At 40.9% G+C, this 21,414-nt stretch overlaps 1 protein-coding gene across 1 annotated transcript in view; it reads left to right on the top strand.

Moving 5' to 3' along the window:
• KATNAL1 (katanin catalytic subunit A1 like 1) overlaps positions 1–20,540 on the top strand; it is a 33,112-nt gene extending 12,572 nt beyond the window's left edge. Inside the window, exons 4-11 of the mRNA XM_033146433.1 lie at positions 99–264; positions 5,396–5,523; positions 7,089–7,194; positions 11,718–11,876; positions 13,950–14,076; positions 15,507–15,641; positions 19,072–19,198; positions 20,186–20,540. Of these exons, the coding sequence (XP_033002324.1) occupies positions 99–264; positions 5,396–5,523; positions 7,089–7,194; positions 11,718–11,876; positions 13,950–14,076; positions 15,507–15,641; positions 19,072–19,198; positions 20,186–20,384 (1,147 nt within the window). The 3' untranslated portion in view covers positions 20,385–20,540. The remainder of the gene's footprint in view (positions 1–98; positions 265–5,395; positions 5,524–7,088; positions 7,195–11,717; positions 11,877–13,949; positions 14,077–15,506; positions 15,642–19,071; positions 19,199–20,185) is intronic.
• The last annotated feature ends 874 nt before the right edge of the window (positions 20,541–21,414 follow it).

Below are 21,414 nucleotides of genomic sequence, written 5' to 3'. Positions count from 1 at the left end.
CATCAGGTTTTCCCCACTGAATTGGGTAGCAAAACACAGTAGTAAAGCATTTTGTTTCTCTCCAATGCTAGCTGCATCATGTTCCCTTTGCTTGACAGAGCCCCACCTCAAATAAAACGACCCAATCGAGAAGTGAAACCTCTGAGGAGAGAATCGCCAGGATTGCAGCGTGGACCTGTGGGCAGAGCTCAACCATTCTCAAAAAATGAAAAACCTGCCAGCAGCCGAGAAAGGGAATCTAAAACAAAAGGAAAAGATGAAAAGGTAAGAATATAGGGGGCAGCTGGCAGGTACCTTTCTTTTGTGGAAAAAAAATGTATATTTTCTGTAGGCAAAAAAGCATGAATGTGTAATGAATGTATACTTACAAGAATATAATTTCCCTCCCAATATTTACAACTGGTTCAGATATTAAGAGAGATAAAGGAACAGACTCTGAGAGTTACCATCTCCTTTGAACAGCTGATACGAGATACAATTTTTAAATCGATGAAATTTAGAATGTTGAAAAGTTTGGTATTATATTCTTTGCTTCCCAAGCCAAAATATGTCTGAGAGACTGAACTCCCCCCCAAAAAAGAAGAGGGGAAGATATGAACAGTGAATCTGTTTTGCTGTGTCAACACAAGAGAACTGCATTTTTAAAATTACTCTGAAACTATTAAGTTGTATAATACAAATGTGGTCCATGGGGGGTGGCATATTTTCAGATAGCAGTTCTCTGCATGTCTTATGGTTTTGTCCTTGAGTTCATTATTACCTTAACATAAATAACCAAATTATTTTAATTTTGGGTTGGGCAGTAGATACTGATAAAAGCTGCAGCTTTTTAAAACTACTGGGTGCAAGCAGAGGATTTTAACACCAACTATGCATAAAATTGGAAGTTTTACTCTGCACCAACAGTGGCAAATGAAAGCCTGACAGATTTTTATTTTGGAAAGACTTTAAAGATAAAGTGAAATTGGCTCAAGGAAGGAAAAGCAATAATGATTTTCTTGAATTGTGATGAATGAAAGGTAATTATAAAGAGGCAGGTTTTTTCAGGCTATCTTAATGCAGAACAATATTTTTGTATTGGCAAACTGTTTTACTTTGGTACATCCTTTATAGGTTGATATGATTAGGAGATTATATCTCTGCCACAGTCTCAGGTTTGTAAAAATTCTATGGTAGATAGCTTTACTTTGTAAAGTATTGTTCTTTGTGACAATTTGATTTAGCATCTGGAATTTAGATTCACATTTTAGCTTACAGGGTGTGTAAAGGAACGCACACAATGTTCTCTGCACTAAGATTTTATATAATATATTTGTGGTTAGCTTGCAGAAGTAGGAAGTGCCTGTCTCTATTTCTGCTTTTATGCCTATGATGACAGTGTTCTTTATTGTTGTTGTCATTAGCTGTTCTTCCAAAATTTATATAAATAGTAGGAAATGGTTTTCCCACAGATTCCAGTGTGATGTTGTAGTAGGTAGAGGATCAGAGTTGCAGTAGGGCAATCTGAGTTTCAATTCATGCTCATCCATGGTGTTAATTGCAGGACTTTGGGCTAGCAATCTGTCCCTTAGGATTGCTGTGAGGATAAAATTGTCTAGCCCCAGGAATGTCATTCTGGGCTCATTGAAGGTGGAGAAGTATACAAATGGAATAGAATAAATGGCGTAGTTAATCATACATGATGTGTGCGTGCTTTTGCTTAAATGGAAGTGACCTCTATATAGGAAGACGGTGTATGAAGCAGCCATTAATAGCAGCGTGACAGATCCTTAAGCTGAATGGATCAACAGTGCCAAGGTGAAATTCAAGGTTATGGTTAGAATGGAAAAAGACATGGTAAAATGATAATGCTTTGTGAAACTTAGATGCATACCTGTCATTTGCATATATGGAAGATGGCACTTGTCATAAAACCTTTATATTCTACTAGGAGAGAGCTAGGGCACAGAGGGGAGGAAGATTTCCTTTTTCTTTTTGTCCACCTTCTCCACACATTCATGCACACCCTTTTTCTCTTTCATACACCTACATTCTCTTATAAGCATGCAGATATATATTCTCTTTCTCTCTTAATTTGCATACATGGAAGTATACACACATGCCTTTGTTCTTTCTCACCCCCCCCATGCATTATTTCCCCATTCATCTTCCCTGCCGCCGCTTTCCCACTCATTATCCGTCTTCATCCCTCTGCTCTCCCCGCAGTGTCTCCTATTCCAATTCCTTATCGGTGGCTGCCAGCAAGATTTGCTGGATTCTCTGGATCCAGGGAGGCTCCTTACCACATCCCGAGTGCGCTCGGAACAGTGTTTCTCAAACTCTGGTCCCCAGCTGTTGTTTTGACTACAACTCCTACCTTCCCTGACCACTGGTCTTGCTGGCTAGGGATGATGGGAGTTATAGTCCAACAGCAGCTGGGGACCCAAGTTTGGGAAACACTGGTAGATGCCTTGGGGCAAAGGGATCCTGCAGCTGAGAGCTCTTAGAGTTAACCCATCAGTGTTCACTTTGCGTAAGATAAGAAAAGCCTTCTCCCTTTGGGTGTAGGTCTAGCTTGTTGTTGTTGTTGTTCAGTCGTTCAGTCGTGTCCGACTCTTCGTGACCCCATGGACCAGAGTACGCCAGGCACGCCTATCCTTCACTGCCTCTCGCAGTTTGGCCAAACTCATGTTAGTAGCTTCAAGAACACTGTCCAACCATCTCATCCTCTGTCGTCCCCTTCTCCTTGTGCCCTCCATCTTTCCCAACATCAGGGTCTTTTCTAGGGATTCTTCTCTTCTCATGAGGTGGCCAAAGTACTGGAGCCTCAACTTCAGGATCTGTCCTTCTAGTGAGTACTCAGGGCTGATTTCTTTGAGAATGGATAGGTTTGATCTTCTTGCAGTCCACGGGACTCTCAAGAGTCTCCTCCAGCACCATAATTCAAAAGCATCAATTCTACGGCGATCAGCCTTCTTTATGGTCCAGCTCTCACTTCCGTACATTACTACTGGGAAAACCATAGCTTTAACTATACGGACTTTTGTCGGCAAGGTGATGTCTTTGCTTTTTAAGATGCTGTCTAGGTTTGTCATTGCTTTTCTCCCAAGAAGCAGGCGTCTTCTGATTTCGTGACTGCTGTCACCATCTGCAGTGATCATGGAACCCAAGAAAGTGAAATCTCTCACTGCCTCCATTTCTTCCCCTTCTATTTGCCAGGAGGTCTAGCTTAGGCATCCCCAAACTACAACTCCCATCATCCCTGACCACTGGTCCTGTTAGCTAGGGATGATGGGAGTTGTAGTCCCAAAACATCTGGAGGGCCAAGTTTGGGGGTGCCTGGTCTAGCTGTAGTCAGGGTGTGGGTCTTGATTTTTAAAGCAACAGGATTGTGTTTTCCAGTAGCCCATCACCAATATGTTTTTTGTCTAACAGCCAAACTGTTTATTTCTCAGTTTAGTTGCTTTCAGACAGTTTGAAGTCATGTTGTTCCCTCCCTCTTTGCGCTGGGAATTGTGGTCCCCAAGCTGAGGGTGGGGCCAGAATGAGCAGCACTTTTCTGCCACTTCCCAGTAAGCATCTGGCTGGTTCCAATTGTCAGAAGGCCTTTGAGTGTGCCTGCCCTTGTCAGAGCAATTTATCTGACGTCACATTGATGTCATGTAGGAGTTGTTTGCAGAATGTTTAGGGGCAGGGCCTAATATCACTGCAACGTGTAATTTACCAGGATTATATATCGCCCTCCAAGCATTGCTTGTAACCAGCACAAAATGATGAATTCTGGTGAGATGCATTACAGAACTTGTCCATGGGTTAAACCTCCACTGATATGCAGCTATTGCTGGGAATAGTAATCCTAAAACAGTAGCATTGTGCAAACGAGCCTTTATTGTACAAAGCAGTTCTTCTTACCTCTCAGCCTGGGATTTTTAATGCAAAGAATCTGGTCACTAGGTGGCAGAAATGAAATAATTGATACTTTATATTGCAAAATGGAGTACAAAATGTGAAGATGCATAGCCTGGGCAGCTGCATGAAGAAGTACCTTTGTGGGTTGCAGTACTATATTATTTCCTGCCTGCTGAGCTGCTGTAGGGCACAGATGATCAGTGGGCTTTGTGTGAAGGAGCCAGCACCCAGAGGACAAAGCTGCTGGCAGCCTTGCACAAGTTTAACGGTCTTCTTTTCTTTCCTTCTGAGATTCTGCACCCTTTGGTTACAATCTTCTGGTTTAAATGAGATTTTCGATGTTGCTTTTCTGTGCAAAAGGAAAGGTTGGTCAGAGATTTATGAATAGCTCTGCTTACTCTCTTTTTTTAAAAAAAAAGTGGGCTTGGGAAGGAACCAGACAGGAGAATTCTGCTTCCAAAGGGACTTGGGAAGAAATCGCTACAAAGGGAACCCCATAAATTACCACTCACGTACCCTCCTATTCCTCTGCCATCTTGCTTACCTGTGCCTCCCAATTCCCCAGCTGCATCTGTTCTCTTTCTCATTAGCCGCTTATCCCAAGCAACTAACAACACTTTTTGATACGATTTGAAGTATCTAGAGAACAAATTGTTTCTTAATTCTGTCTAGCTTGGCTAAAAACAACCAACCTGCAGATGTTTTTCTGCACTGCTGGGTACTGTAAACTTGCAAGGCAACTAAAAGGTTCTTTCTGAACTGTTTGTAGTGCAGTATGGAACTGCTGCTGTCACATAAACTTCATAAAACTAAAGTATTTATAGGAACACTGAACTGTTGGTTTAAAAACAAAATGAAGAGATCATTGGCATGTAGGGACGAGGATGAAATTTGATTCAGTTCATATTTAAAGGTGGATTTATATGATTTGCACATTCCAAAATCAAAATACAAAAACTGAAGCATAGCCATCCTAGGTGGAGCTGAGCTCAGAATCTCATTCCTCCCTGAAAACAGCACCCTCAAAATCCTCTTCAACTTGCAGCACCGCTGCCAGTTCTAGGACTTCCCTGGAAATCCTAAGTTGTTTTCAAGAACCTTTAATTTGCCCCTTGCTTTTAATTAAATGCAACCTTTCCCTATTTTCAGAATTCATAATTCCCTTTGAAAGAAAACAGTGGGAGCAGGTGACATAATGCTAGCAATTCTCAGTTTGTGATCCCAATTCCCCCCACGATGTGTATTGATCTGATGTACCTGCTTTTAACTCCCCCCCTTTAACTTTTTCATATCAAAGGTTCTTGAAATGTGCTTGTGCTCCACACCCCTCTTTCTTTCTTTCTGTGTTTGTGTGGGGGGGCTTTTTTGAGTCTGTTGCTTTCATGTCTTGTTGAGGTATCTTGATGAAGGGAATATGGCACAGAGAACAGCTCAAAAGAAGAAAAAGAAACATAGCTGTAGAATTATTTTAACTTTCAGTTGATTAGCTTTTAACATCTTGATCTAGGGAAAGAAGATCCCCCAGGATGGTGCCGGTGATGGTGAAATTCAGAAGTTTGATGGAGCAGGATATGACAAAGATCTGGTTGAAGCTCTCGAAAGAGACATCGTGTCAAGGAATCTAAGTATTCATTGGTACAGTGCTTACTTTGTAAAGTGAGAAATGCTAGAATTCTTATCTGCCCAAGAAACCAGATACCTTAATCCTGAGGTTGTGGTTACTGCAAGTAAAACTCAAGGAAAAAACAGGAAAAGTGGCTTGTGGCACCTTAAAAACCAGCATAAGCTGTGGTGGACTAGAGCTTAGTTGCAAAAACAGAATGCACAGCTACCTTTCTGCAACTTGTATTGTGAGTGCATTTTCTTCCTACACTACAGCCATTCTCTACACATTGAGTGCTCTGGACATATTCAAAGGCATGTTCCTGCCCCAAAAGTACAAGGTAAAAACTGATTTCATAGTTCTGATCCCCAATATTCAAAGTTAAGTTCCAGTGATCCAAGGCTCAAACTAAGCTCAAATTGGCATCAAGTCTGGTTCACGTGACATGGTAATCCAAGCTTTGTCTGGCTGTTGGAAAGCAGCTCACAGGTCATTTTCGCCTCCTTGGTCTTTTTTGCTTCCACTTGGCTTGTGGTTAGCGAGAAGAGAGCTTACCCCATGAACCTAGGCTTAGCTCAGCATAGTGTGTGGGTGCAAGAGTAAAGAAGACGAGGGACTGCAAAGATAATTTCTGAAGCCTCCCTTTTCCCACCTATGGCCATATAGCCAGTAATGGACAGGACTTGTAATGCACCTAGAAACAGAGGATCCAAAGTTCTCAGCTAACTAACTGAAGTCCTGCATGATGCTGTCTTACCCAGCCCAAATAGTGTGGGCCTTACAGTTTCTTTTAGGATCCTACCTCCTAAAAGGTGTTTGGTGATGTTCCTTGCTGTTAGGGCTATGTGAATGTGTTCAACTTCACCCCCCCCCCAATCCCTCAAAAGAGCAGTACTAGCCTAATCCTCTCCAACCTCCCCTTTTTGCTGGGCCCAGGCTACCATTTCAGCCTGAGACTGAACTAAAGGAGAGTGTTGGAAATCTAAAATACTTGGGGCATCTGGTACAGTTGTCTCAGTCACTCAGTGGATCTCATATATCATAGACTCATAGAGGGCTAGCTCCGTGTGTCATGATTTAGACAGTGGATATTTCTCCTATATCAGGACTGCCTGGTCCGCTATTGTAAACAGACATGTAACTAGCCTCTGTAGGCTTGACAGCCACACCTCCCACCTGGTTGAAGTGGTTGATTTGTGTTTCTGTTTTATCAGGAGAGCTTCTTTTGCTAATGGTGTACTGTTCAAAATATAAAGCAAGATCTTCATTCTTAGTACCATGAGCAAAAGCTTCAATACAGGCACTCATTAAAATGCCCTTGAGCATTTTCTCACATTTAAAAATGTTTCCTTGGTGATCATGCTTTCAGGGAGCCTTTATTATTATTATTATTCAACATCTTGTGGCAGGGTTAGCTGAAAGTCATTCTCCCCTACCCATGTCTTTCATGTAGAAAGCCATTTTCAGGAGGCTGGCTTTTACTTGCATCCTGCTTAAGAAAATGCTATTACTTATTTTAAAATAAATGAAAGATGTTACTTTTTTGAAGCAGAATATATTGTGCATGAATCTTCTAATCTTGGTTGATCTTTCACAGGGATGATATAGCAGACTTGGAAGAAGCCAAAAAATTATTAAGGGAAGCAGTTGTTCTTCCAATGTGGATGCCAGATTTTTTCAAGGGGATCAGGCGACCTTGGAAGGTGAGAACCATCAAACTATTGTATTCATGTCTGTGCAGTTGTAAGTACAAAAGATGTGTTTCTGCATAATACTGCATTGTGTATTTAGACGTTTCCTCCTATAATTGGCTGTCCGAAATTGCAGGGCTGCATGATAAATTTGATAATTTGTATTGGTTCACAAACAGTTAATCTGGCTATTGGGTGTGTTTTGAGATGATGCTCATTTTATTTGGGAGTCACAACTGTGGACACAGTTGAAATTTAGGGGATATTTGAGGCTTAGTCCTTTTTATGTGGATCAGGTTCAGTCAGTCCATTCTTTTAGATGATGGGTCAAGATGCATCTGTTCTGCCAAGCTTTTGGAGAAGGGTGGGGTGGTTTGGATGGATTTGTTTATTTATTTAACTTATTGGTCGCTTGTTACCCAAAGGTCTCAAAGAGAATTACAATAAAGAAAAAATATATACAAATGCATAGTAACAAAGGGGAAAGGAGAGACTTTGAGACATATTTCCCCATTGTACCATTTTATGTGTTGCTTTTTATGTTGTTGTCATTTTAATTAGGGTTGTACTTGTTTAATTTCTGTGTGCTGCCCTGTGATCATAAGGCAAGGGTGGTAGATCATAAGGGTGGTAGATCATAAGGCTGATCTCATTTTCAATTTGGATATTAACATTTAGCTTACTGTTTTGATCAACAATCACACGTTAGATACCAATGTGGAAATTGCAGCCTGTATATCCTGATAAACCTTTCTTCTGCCATGTATATAATGATCAAAGGACCTAACAGGTGTTTGGGAAACTGAAAAGTGCAGAATGTTTGCTAAACAATAAATACAGAAGCTGGGGAAAACGTGGAATGGTGCTCTCTCTGTCTCTCTCTCTCCATACATACATACATGCATACATGCATACATAAATACATGCATAATTTTGTTTGTACGCCACCTTTCCACAGCTCAAACCATGCTCAAGGCTTACAACATGAAAAAATACATAACTGCAACATAACAAAAGTAGTCGATAAATGAAGCATTAAAAAATACACGACCAAACGGAACAATTTCCACATATCTCACAATATCTAAAATAAAGATACAAAAAACCACAGCATCAACAACCTCCTCATCCCCTGGAGCAACACCCCAACCCAAGTGTCTGTTCAGCAGCCACAGCTTTTGTGGCTTCAGTCAGTTAGGGCCCTGCTCTCCCAGGCCAGGTGGGGAAAGGCCTGCAAGGCAGGGAGCAGTTCTTTCAAGACAGCCAGTATGGTCTTTACTCTCCTCCATCCCCTCTTGACCTTTGTTTGCATTATGGGGTGAGGAGAGGGTGATTTTTCACCGTTATTAGCTGAAATAAGCAGCATTTGGTGTCAGTCATTCTGAGTAATAACTCGGATAGCAACCAGCCAGCTCTTGTGTGCTCAGGCTCTCTGGAGAACAATTCTCAGGACAGCTGCTTTTATTTCCAAAGTAGGCCCTCTGTATGAAACAGACAGCTCCCCTCCTAGCTGAGCACAGGCATGGGTAGATATATTTGTGTGGACATCAGAGAGGTTCCGGTTTTGCTTCCTTTGAACTGTACTTTGAGCTAAGAAGGGCCAGGCGCCAGTTATGCTTCCCGCTGTTCAACTAGCGATGGTTACAACAGCAAGGCATAACCCTGCTGTGCTTCCATCAAAACACCCACCCTTTGCAGTGCACTTGAGCATATGTGGAAAATTCCTAGATTTGACTGAGCCAGAAAGAAAAGATAAGTTTTGTGTAAAGGATTTTAACTAGCCATTCATTGCTGGAATCTAATTCTCATAAAGAAACATAGCAAGGCGTTTCATAAATTCACTTTGTGCAACTGCTCAGCTTTGAAAAATAGGCCAACTTTGTGGAATGGAATACAGTGAAGATTAGCATCTGGGTTCCTATAAAGCAGAGATTGGGAATCTATGGCTCCCCAGATGAAGATAGACTCCCATCAGCCAACAGCAGGTATCGCCAGGAATGATTGGAGTTGTAGTGCGGCGACATCAGGGTGGGGCAGAGTTTCTTCTGCTATACTGTATAGGTATGAGTTTAAAGAGTCAAAACATGATTGGATCTCATAGCACTTTCACTTTAACTTATCTAGGGTTGTTTATGACTTCATGACTACTACAACCACCATAGAAATATACTAAATTGTCTCTTATTTATTTATTAAATAAGAAGAGGGGGAGGAAATGTTCCATTGTGCAAGCAGCAATTCTTGCACTAATGGAAGCACTTCATCGGATACTGCCCCATTTTTGTTCTTCCATACTTTTACCTGTATTTCCTACTGTAGCTATGATTTTATTAAAAATTCTGGTGGGTTTCTAAATCTACTTTTGTTTGTTTTCTTTTTCACCTTTGTTGCTAAAGAGAGTATTTAATTTTTTCAAAAACAAAATATATTTTTGTGGATCAGAGCCCATTTTATTACTATGGCCAAGTATTTAACGATATTACAAAATACTATTTTATCTTCTGCAGCTTTTACCTTTGATTTCAGGAGAATGTCTGCAGCCATAGAAATGCCATTTAAATACCAGCTGTATAGAAATAATATGAACACTTGTGATTTAATTACCCATAAACGTACGTTGGAGCCTACATTAGGAGAGTCCTTAAATGGCTATAGAGGTAGTGAGAGTTAATGGAAAATCTAGACACAGTGAGTCCATTATGCCCAAAGAATTGGGGAGGGGAAAACAATTTTGAATAATTGCATTTTCGGTTGATTTGTTTTTATAAGTCTTCTCCATGTCATTCTTTCAAAGTAATCTCCACCCCACTCTGAGGAGCAGGCAATTTTTAATTTGCAGAGTGGATAGCTTTTAACTGGTTATTTTATTGTGGTGGTGTTTTATGTAAGATATTAATTGCATAAAGTCTATTGTGATGTGCAGTTCTAATTTCGGCTAATTTTATTGCCCTGCAAAAAAGAAGTTCTGGTTAGAATTTAATCTGATCTTATGTTTGCAGGGGAATGAAATATGTGCAGTAACAGCAGAGTGTCTTGATGAGAGAGCATGGTGGCAACTGCTCTCCTTAAATTATTGCTGTGAATTTCTGAGGGTGAAAATCCTCTGCAGTAAGACCCCAGTCTTCACCAGTGATGGCCAAGTTCTAGCTCCTGAGCTCTTCGGGGCTCTTTGAAAATCTGAACATTGTCAACAGTTCAACAATGTGAATGGGAGAAAAGGGTGAGGGGATCCGCATGTGAACGAGGTTGGCATTCTTCCCACCTTTCTAATCCCCATCTTCCCAGCAGATGAAGGATTAGTTTGGGACACCAGGATAGTGAAACCTTGAGAATCAAAGGGCAGGGTTAGGTAGGGGCAAATTTTTAGCTTCAGGCTAACTTGGGTAGGGTGAAGAAGAAGTGAAGTGGGGTTAGGGTTTTAGAAAGGAAGGACATGGTGGCAGTTGAGACTATTATCCAGTAGCTCTTAGAGATATATATTTTTAAAGTACAGCTCTGGGTCCTCATCCAAAGGTGAACAAGCTTCAATATCTGTCTCCTTTGTGGCGGGTTCTTCATTGTACACAGTCATCTATTAATTTCAGTGCATGGTGTTTTCTCCATAAAGTGGCAAACTAAATTTGGGGTGGGGAGGGGTACCTGCTACAGTGGTATTTATTATCATTATTTATTAAATTTATATACCACCCTTCATCCAAAGATCACAGGGCAGTTTACAGCATAAAAATACAAAATGAAAACACAAAATACATAACAACAAAAACCAACAATCCCTTCTCACAAACACATTTCAAATGCCATAGATAGTTTAATCAGCCAAAGGTCTGATTATAAAGTTACTACATCCCACAGATTAGAGCCAAATACACTCTGCTGGTGCCCGGATCTTGGTACTTTTCTGGTCTGTGCTGCTGAACGGGAAAAGCCTCCAGGTAAACTCAACCTGTGGAAGAGCAGGTTGTTCTCATTCCCTCTTCCGCAGTCTCTCACTAGTGCCTACAAACTCCTCCTCCTTTCCTGGGCACCTTGCCAAGAACAAACTGTGCTGGTTCAAAATGTATTGCTCTGGAGAACCCACTAGGGTGAGCGTTTTGCTGAGAGGCACTTACCTGCTTGGACTCTGACCCTTGGACCACAACTAGCACACTGCTTGCTCATTGTAAACTAATGTGCACCATCAGTGCATACCTCCAGTATTAAAAAACAACAACCCATGTCTTATCATTTTATCCTGTGGCAGGACTTCTAGGCTTAATTTAGCTCAATATTTCTACAAAAGTAACTACAAAGGGGTTGAACTAGAGGAGCTACTCTCTAATCTTCCGTTACCTTTCAGGTGTCAAGTAACATTCAGCTTTGCATTAATGAAATCAATTACGGTTTTTATGAATCAACAGCCGCAGATTATCGTAATAGCACAACTGGCTTTGACAATGCTAGGCTGTGTTTAGACAAGTTCGTTTAATTTTATTATTCTGCACTGTTGTGCACTTGTACCTGCTTGTGCTTATTCAGTTGCCCTCATTTAATTTTAGGGAGTGTTGATGGTTGGCCCTCCTGGGACTGGTAAAACCATGCTAGCGAAGGCTGTCGCTACAGAATGTGGAACGACTTTCTTCAACGTTTCTTCCTCCACTCTGACATCAAAGTATCGAGGCGAGTCTGAAAAGTTAGTTCGCTTGTTGTTTGAAATGGTAAGTATTACTGATGCTCAAGTCTCACAAGTTCTTGTTGTATAAAAAGGTAAAGGGACCCCTGACCATTAGGTCCAGTCACGGACGACTCTGAGGTTGCGGTGCTCATCTCGCTTTACTGGCCGAGGGAGCTGGCGTACAGCTTCCGGGTCATGTGGCCAGCATTACTAAGCCACTTCAGGCGAACCAGAGCAGCCCACAGAAACGCCATTTACCTTCCCGCCAGAGCGGTACTTATTTATCTACTTACACTTTGACATGCTTTTGAACTGCTAGGTTGGCAGGAGCAGGGACCAAGCAACGGGAGCTCACCCCGTCGCGGGGATTCAAACAGCCGACCTTCTGATCAGCAAGCCCTAGGCTCTGTGGTTTAACCCACAGTGGGCATCTAAGTCACTCCAACACATTGGATAGTATCCAACTCAGTTTTATTCAGAGCAGACCCATTGAAATGAATGAACCGAAGTTTGTTGTGCCCATTGATTTCAATGGGTGTACTTAGAAGTCCTAGAACTATCATTACTAATTGGGGTAAGGCTTCTCAGCCACATTTGCCAACCATGTTATACCAACCAGCAACATTGTGCTACAGAGTGCCTGTAATATCCCCAGCTTTTAGAACTAATGGCATCTGTTTCCAAAATGACTCATTATGTGTGTGTTGTTTACCTGTAGTATGAAATCTTTCACAGCTTCCTTTAATGTTTTGCATTTATCAGAGTCAAGGCCTGATATTTCTTTAACTTTCTGCCTTCTGAGGTTGGGTTTTTTTCCTTCTTCTTCTTATTCAAAATGTTTTCTTCCTTCTATTTCATCTTTTGCATTTCCCCCTTTCATTTTCTGTAGCACTTGTAATGTGCAGAATGCTTTCTAAACACCATGTTACTCATCTTTACACAATTCTTGTGAGGTAGGCTGCTTTGATACCTGCTTTACAAAAGAGGCTCGTTGATTAACATGCATATGTAAAATGTAATGATTCAATCACCACAGCCCCATAACAAAAGGAAATAGTTTGTTTTTGTCTTCTGCTCCTTAGAATGTTGTGTCAGAGCTATGTCACACATCTGACTGATTCATGGTTTGCAATGTTTTAGAAATGACTCCAACAGTAGCTAGAACTTACGTTGCAGACACACAAACAGGGGCAAATCTGTCAAGTTTTATAAGGTGCCACAATAATTTTTTCAAGAGATTTGCAAAAAAATAAATAATGAAAAATTGAGTGTTTTTTTTGTACATGTACCATTTTTATGTCCATTCCCCCCTTCTCTCTCTCTCTCTCTCTCTCTCTCTCTCTCTCTCTCACACACACACACACACACACGTACACACACAGTCATAACAGTTGGCCAACACCATGTAGTGATCTCTACATCTGCTCTGCTGAAACTTTCCTACCAACAATGCAGCCCTGTGTCTTTTGTGCTGACAATTAAAAAACAAGCAAGTGTCTAAGCACTTGGAATATTAATAAACATTCAATAGCACCTTACCAGCTGAGCCAGTGGCTAGGGAGGGCTCATTTACTCCACTGAAGCCAGAGCACTCATAATCTATAATAGGGACATCTACATTAGTATCCTCCAGATGTTGTGGGACTCCAACTCACGTTGGCCCTGTTCAGCATGGCCAGTGGTCCTGTAACATTTGGAGGACACCATGTTGGCCACCTGCTGTCTGAAGCTACATAGGGTTAAGAAAACTGCTAGCCTAGCATTTCCCCCTATTGTTGATTCCCTCTCTTATTTTTGGAAATAAATTGACAAAAACTTTATTTTTCTATATCTGTGTGATTTAATTGGATATATTATTTGCCTTTCTGCAATCATGCAAGTGATTCTAAAAGAATATCCCAAACCAGCTTTGATTTAGCACTAGATACATAGATGCTGTTCCTAAGGCAGATATTGTAAGGTAAGCTGGACAGCACATCTTTGTCAAAGGGGCATAGTCAACTAAGCTTTGCTCAGAGTAGACGAAATGAATGAACATCACTTAAGGTACATCTTGTATATGATGGAATCTCACAAAAACTGAAATGTATTTAGTATATGCTTTCTTTGTTTCAAGGCCCGATTTTATGCACCCACAACCATTTTCATTGATGAAATAGACTCCATCTGTAGCCGCAGAGGCACCTCTGATGAACATGAGGCAAGCCGTCGGGTCAAATCTGAATTGCTTGTTCAGATGGATGGTAATGTTTGCTATCTGCACTGGAGCTTCCCTTTGCTTTTTATAAATTGCTTGAAGGCTTGTTTTGGAGAATGTGTGTAGCCGGTTAAAAAGCCGCATATTTACCAACATGTCCTGAAATCTTCTCATTTTAAGCTATCTACCTTTTGCTGACATAAGTATTCTGCGCATGGTCAGAGGACACATGATGCAGCCATCTTGCTGAAGTTAAGCTGTTCTGGGTCTGCATGGGGGACCACGAAAGCTGCTTGGAGTTCTATCATAGAGGAAATGTGAAATACGAAATGTAAATGTAATTCAAATGAAGAACATGGCATAGTTTTATGCTCATTTTTCTTTACAAAGACCACTTAAAATGCATTTTACCAATTAAGTGGCAGATTTTATATATATGTTATATATATATATGTTTGATTATGTAAAAAGTTTTATATACTGTTCTTAAGACTGTCCCCAGGGTACTTAATAAAGATGATTAAATATAAAAAATAAGAATAAAATATAATATATTACAATGCACAAGACATGGGAGATTAATAATCACATTTTTTGGGTTTTGTTTTATAGTAATTAGCAACCCTTTGTAGCTGCTTTGAAAACTGGTAAAGAGTTGCTGGGGGAAATTAACCCTTCTGTCCACCCCATTTCCTGCCATCCAATCCTACTTACCCTCCAATGCTGTTTGGATGTGTTTTTCTGAGCATCATCAGTTTCCTTCTGTGGACTGGGTTACTTTGTTGTGCTTTGTGGAAGCAAATACAGTGGAACCTCGGTTGTTAAACGTCTCCATTGCTGAATGTTTCGGCTTTTGAACGCCAAAAACCCAGAGGTAACTGCTTCAGTTTTCGAACGATTTTCGGAAGCCGAACGTGCCACACGGCTTCCGTTTTGAGTTTCCTTATTATATTGAGGCTACTGCTTTCAATTTTCAGTTTTCGAACGTTTCGGAAGTCAAATGGTCTTCCAGAATGGATTACGTTCAAAAACTGAGGTTCCACTGAACGTGGTTTGGTATTGGGCCTCATACACTGCCTCTGTTCTGTACTCATCATATTGTGCCTAGCCAAGTGCCCCCCATCACCTGTGTTATGGTGCTGCCCACAATAGGTTCTTAGATTTCTCTGCACCCCTGGGCTCCAAAAAGTTTGGGGCCTTAACCTCTTCATTTCATGGTTTTAGGCTGGTGTTCTTTAGTTGAGGAGGATTTAATGGCTCCCCTGTATCATGTATTCTGAGCTGGAATCTCTGCTTAGCTTTTGTTGCACTAGTTTTATAGGATCTCTGTGTTATATAAACTAGCTTTATTGGAACTGTGATTTAAATTGTTTGGCTGTTTTGTTTCTTTGAAGTATAGGATAAGCTCAGCTCTTGGATGTCTGAAAAATCTTATAAATAGTACCCTGTTGGCAGCTATGTCTTTTGTTGATGTAGGAGTAGGCGGGGCTCTGGAAAACGATGACCCTTCGAGAATGGTGCTGGTGCTGGCTGCTACAAATTTTCCCTGGGACATAGATGAAGCTTTGAGAAGAAGACTGGAGAAAAGGATCTATATACCATTGCCAACAGGTGGGAGAGCCATAATCTTTTCTGTCCAGATGCACTTTTCTTACATTTTGTTATTTGAATAATACATTTGACACTTCGGTCGCAAACATTTGGTTGCATTTTCAGCAGCTAATAACTTGCCAGTGCTCTCTCCCTCACTCCCTTTTTCCTTAAGCGTCGAGATTGGAGAATGAAAGGGTTGCAGTATTCCACTGCAGACCTGGTGAGAGAGATGGTAGTTCATTTTAATGAGCTTGGACTTATTTTGAATGTTTAACAGTCCTTGATTGAGCATCAAAGGCCGCCTTCAGACATCTTTTAAAGAAATATTGCCAATGCATTTCCATGCACTTGCCGATTAATGCAGAGAAGCGGATCCATGAATTTTCACTCTCAGGCTGGCTGTGCTGTAAATCAACTCTTGCCTGACCTTTACGACTAGATTTCCAGCCGTTCAGATTGTAGCATGCTGATTGTTCCCCTGCCTGAGGATGCCATATCATATATTGCTTCTCCTTGGCTGTCAGTCATATATGCTATTAATTTCAAGATCCTTTATCATTTTGGCTTTATAAAGTGGCGTCTTCTCTTGATACATTGGGATGCCTGCTTGCCTCCATGACCCCTCGAGATAACAGAATAGAAGTACAGTGTGGTTGTAAACTCTTAAGGGTTGAAACAACATATTGGAACACAGCATGGGGCTGCTGACAATAATAGCATCTCTAGCATACATTCTTCCCCTCTCCCCTTGTAAGGTTGAGGTTGACTTAATATATATCATGATGGCATTGGTGTGAGGTTCCCTACTCCACACCTTCGATTCCTGTTGGTAGGATGGGAGAATCACCACCGTGTGATGTCTTGAGACATGAGAAGTGAGAAGTGATCCAAAAGGTTACAGAGGATAGGGGAAATGCTTAACCTAGAAATTTAATTTTGCTATGTCAACTTCATGTTGTATGTAATGTGTGGTGTGGTGTCTAGAGTGTTGGACTGTCATCAGGGAGTCTCACATAGCCATTAATTCACCTGGTGAGCTTGGACCAGTCACTCTCTTGGTTTTACTTTACAAGGCTGTTGTCAGGATAAAATAGCTGACGGTCATTGGGGGAGAAGCATGCGTGCTACCTTGAGCTCGTTGGAGAAAAGACTGACTACACACATTCAATAAATACTAATAGTTCCAGCTTATAATGGGAGCCCTGACTTTATGGCTGATTGGGGTATTACATATGATTTAAATTGCCTTGCAGATCTCGTATCACGTTATTGATCTAAACTTCCCACTTATTGCTAATGCAAAAGAAAAGATGAAAGGCAGACATTTGTTTGCATTTATGGTTTTAATCATTTGAAGCCATAATTGCTTTCAGCCCTGTTTGTGGGGCGGGGCAGGGGAAGTACCTCATCTGAAGTTCTACCACGTTATTGGTTCTGGCTTCTATCTGTGCAGTGCAGAATGGGCACCTTGCTAAGGTGTGTCTACTTCTCTTCTCCACCGAGACAAGGATACAGTGCCACTTCCAGATTGCCACTATTTTGTGGGTAGGATTCAGTCACACCAGCAAATCTAGGTTGTGCAGTTAAAGTGGGTTTGGCTCTCTTGCATAATGATCACACTTTTAAAAATAAGACTTTTTCTAGGAAGGTAATTGATGGGAAATTGCACTGAAAAGTGTAGGATAGCAACGGCTTGATCTGACATCTTATAGCATCCCCACCTTTTGCAAACGGATCCGGAAGAATGTTCAATAAACAGGTCATCTGGAAGAGACTAGTGTTGGAAAAAACAGAGAAATAATTTCCACTGTTGCTGTTTTAGGTACTCTGCAAAGTTACCTATGGTGAGACATTGTATGCAGAATCTTCTTAAAAGATCAATTATTATTCTGTGTTTTTTGAGACCACTATTTTTTAACTGTGAACACAGTACAGAACTCCCAGCTACAATGTGTGCATGGAATGTTTTTATACCAGTACAGTATAGCTTTCCAGAGGCACATTGTGATGGATGGGAAGCTTGTGTATTTTATATTTTTGATGTTTATACTATGCCATCAATGTTCATTGTGCCTTGCAGCACCATAAGGGCAAATTGGGCATCTCTCTGCTCACAAAGAGCTTGCACTCGAAAACTCACAATGAGGGGAAAGGGAAAGGAGAGAAGAATGTGGGCAAAGGCCAACACATGTACTTAATTAAATTAAATTAAAAAGAAACATTGTTCAACTGAAACCTCTGGGTCACTTACATCATCAGGGCCATCATTTTCATTATCTAAAACTTGTTCAGTGGTCCCTCCTCAGCAGCTGGGGCAAACACTCTTTAATAGGGAGGGTGTTAAATTCAGAAACTGAAGATAATACAGCAAAATCTATTGGACAGAGGGAGAGGAGGGACTTCTGTGTGTTTCACAGGGGAGAGGGAAGGAATCCACCCATCCTCATTTAGAGTGTATCCGTTCCACTCGGCTTCCCCCATTGTGTAACCACTTCCTTTTTCTCATAATTAAAAGGATCCTTCCCTTCCTATTTTTCTGTTTGTCTAAAAAGAAAGTGAAAAAGGATCAACCTGCTTTAACAGTAACTTAATACCTTAACCAAATAATTCATTTAATGCTGATTGCTTTAACAAATACTGTTAGCTAAATAGGACTAAATTTGGGGTGTTTTCTGCTGAGCTGTCTCTTTCTACAGCTTCTTATTGTCCTGTTGTCTTGTAGACCAATAGAACAATGTGCTTCCATGGTCTCCTGTGAGATGCTCAGCGCAACACCAAGTATGCACTTAGCAGCACACTTTTCATGTTGGCAAGGCATGGGCCAAGGTGCTGCCTTAGGTGGCCTTGCCCTTTCATACCTTGGGGAGGAAGGGGGGGTCAGCAGATGTAGGAGGTGTGGGAGAGGGCCCAACAAAACTTCAGTCTCCAGCAACTCCCCCCCCCCCACAAACTATGCTAAAGTTTGATTGCAGCTAGGCATTAGCAAAGGCTGCACAGAAAAGGTGGTTTGGAGAAATTGTTGGCACTTGATAGAAGGTTTGCTGAAAAATCTTGGGTAGCTTAGAGTAGAGAGTGTATGTTTATGGATGTATGCATATCTATGGATGTTTTCATAGTTAATGGCAAAATGGCTGTTGGAAATCTCTCTCTCTCTCTCTCTCTCTCTCTCTCTCTCTCTCTCTCTCTCTCTCTGTGTGTGTGTGTGTGTGTACACCTTGCTTCATACAGAATTCACTAAAATTATATAATTAATTTTCTTTTCAAATGCACTTTTTGCAGGTAATACAGTGGCAGTGTCTTTAACATTCAAGAGTCGTCACCAGCGAAATTGCTTTCAGGCTGCTTTTGCTTAGAAATCCCCCCTACCATAAAACCAAATTACAGGGTTAAATATTATTGAATTTCTACATGTTTGCAAGCTCTGATCAAACAACATTTATTTTTGCAGCAAAAGGCCGAGCAGAGCTGCTTAAGATTAATCTTCGGGAAGTAGAACTGGATCCTGACATCAGCCTGGAAGAAATTGCTGAGAAGATCGAAGGCTACTCTGGTGCTGACATCACTAATGTTTGCAGGTATCCTATTTCCCGGGTTTGCAAGCTAAAGAAAAATGGAATTGCTAGGCAAATTACACATACTGAATGCTTTTTTGAGTACATTGCTGACGACTCAATCTTTTGCCTTTACGTCAGTGCTTTTTAAATTCTCCTTCCCTGGAAACCCTTTCTGCTTCAAATAGTTTGCTGAGGAACCAGCACAAAGCCCAGAGTGTTGCATAAGATCTTGGAACCGTGTGGCAGGCCATACACTCAGTTCACACAGAAGGCAGATTAGGTTTCTTAGGTCTTACCGTTGCTCCTTATTAACTGATAACCCGAAAAGACATTTAGTATTTCTCTGTGCCATGTATTGCAGGGGAAGCTTGTTTGCCATTATGGATCTTCTCATTGAAGGACCATTAATGGTCTGAGGAATGTAAGTTTCTCCTAGCACTAGAACTCAGGGTATTTCCAATGATCAAGGGAATGGAGCAACTCCCCTGTAGGGGTTGCAGCATTTGGGACTTTTTAGTTTAGAGAAAAGATGAGTAACAGGTGACATGATAGAAGTTAATAAAATTACACATGGCATGGAGGAAGCCGATAGAGAAAAGGTTTTCTCCCTCTCATAATACTAGCACTCATGGACATTCAATAAAGCTGGATGTTGGGAGATTTGGCACATACAAAAGAGTAGTTCATGAACTGAACAATTGCCTCAGCATCTCCATAAATCCTTGCAAAAAGGGGCGGGTAGGTCTTTTTTATCGTTTTAATTATCCTCTGCACATTTACCAGATGCCTTAGTGGATTTCCGTTCCAAAGTGTTGTTTTATGTTACATTAACGTTGGGGATGTTGGAGATGCGCAAGCTTGTTTCGCCACAGGGGAACGCTGAGATAGCTAAGAATAAATGCTTCTGCATTTCTGCTAGAGGCTTGCAACACAAGAGAGGTAATCAAAATCCATATAGTTCCTAGCACACAGTGTTAGTAATTAGTTCTTGTGAATTTTCCTTTGCAGGGATGCTTCTTTGATGGCAATGAGGCGGCGCATTAATGGCTTATCCCCAGAAGAGATCCGTGCATTATCTAAAGAAGAGCTTCAGATGCCTGTTACCAAGGGAGACTTTGACCTGGCCCTGAAGAAAATCTCCAAGTCTGTTTCAGCGGCAGACCTGGAGAAATATGAGAAGTGGATGTCGGAATTTGGATCTGCTTAACAGACATCATCTCACAAAGGATTTTAGCTTTTCAGTTATAAAATATTACGAAGACTTAGAAATCTTTTAAGGCTTGAGTTTTTCCTATGGACAAGGACCCTTTTAAACTTTTTTTGCACTTTAAAGGGAAAAAAATAAAAAAGTTACACAATGAAATCATGGTATTTCATGGATGAATACTAAAAGCTGTAAATGTAGCAAGGAAATCCTGTGTGTTTTTGGTTGTCTGCACTTTTTTTTAAACACTAGTTCCCAGTGTGCTGATTTTCACATTCTAGTCTTTCCTGGCTTTTATCTGCCAATCAGATATAGGACTCTGCAGGAAAAAGTTGACAAACTGACTGTTCTGTACTCTTGTTGTTGGGTCATATTGTTTGTCTAGTTAGAACCTGATTCCTTGAACGTAGGACTGGCATTTTTATTCTTTGCCTCTCCCCCTCTATTTAGAGAGCTCATCAGTATGATCTAAGTTGGAAATACCGAGATCACTGCAGTCATGTTGTCATGGCTACAGTCGTATTTGCTAGAACACTAATAATCATATAAAATGTGAAAGGGAGGTGCATACCTCCAAAATATACAGTGTAGATCTGTGGCCAGTTACAGCTCTTTGGCATCTTTTGCTCCCAGCTCTGAAGCACATGTACTTTTCTCTCTGCTTGTGTTCACTGCAGCTGGCAGCCAGTCATAGAAATCATGTTGCATCACAACCTTGATGTTTGAAATCTCAGGGCCAATATTGCTCTTGTTTCAGTTTTACACTGAATATTGCTCTTGTTTCAGTTTTCCAGTTTAGAAAAAAAACCCAGGAATGTCATCTTAATCGGTCATAGACATCTTGAAATGATCAATAGTCATTTCCAAGCCACCTGTTAATTTGGCAACTCATCTAAAATAATTTGCATTTCTGCCCTTTAAGGCATTGCAAGATGTAGGGGTTTTCAGATGTCAAGCATGCTGATTTAGCACTTTTGGGCAGTATCCAACCAAACAGTTCCACTGGCGCAAGGATGTTTAGCTGTGCTTGGAA

The sequence above is a fragment of the Lacerta agilis genome, chromosome 4 (genome assembly GCF_009819535.1).
Source record: "Lacerta agilis isolate rLacAgi1 chromosome 4, rLacAgi1.pri, whole genome shotgun sequence".
In the NCBI taxonomy this organism is placed as follows: domain Eukaryota; kingdom Metazoa; phylum Chordata; class Lepidosauria; order Squamata; family Lacertidae; genus Lacerta; species Lacerta agilis.
This window is presented reverse-complemented; position numbering and strand designations above follow the sequence as displayed.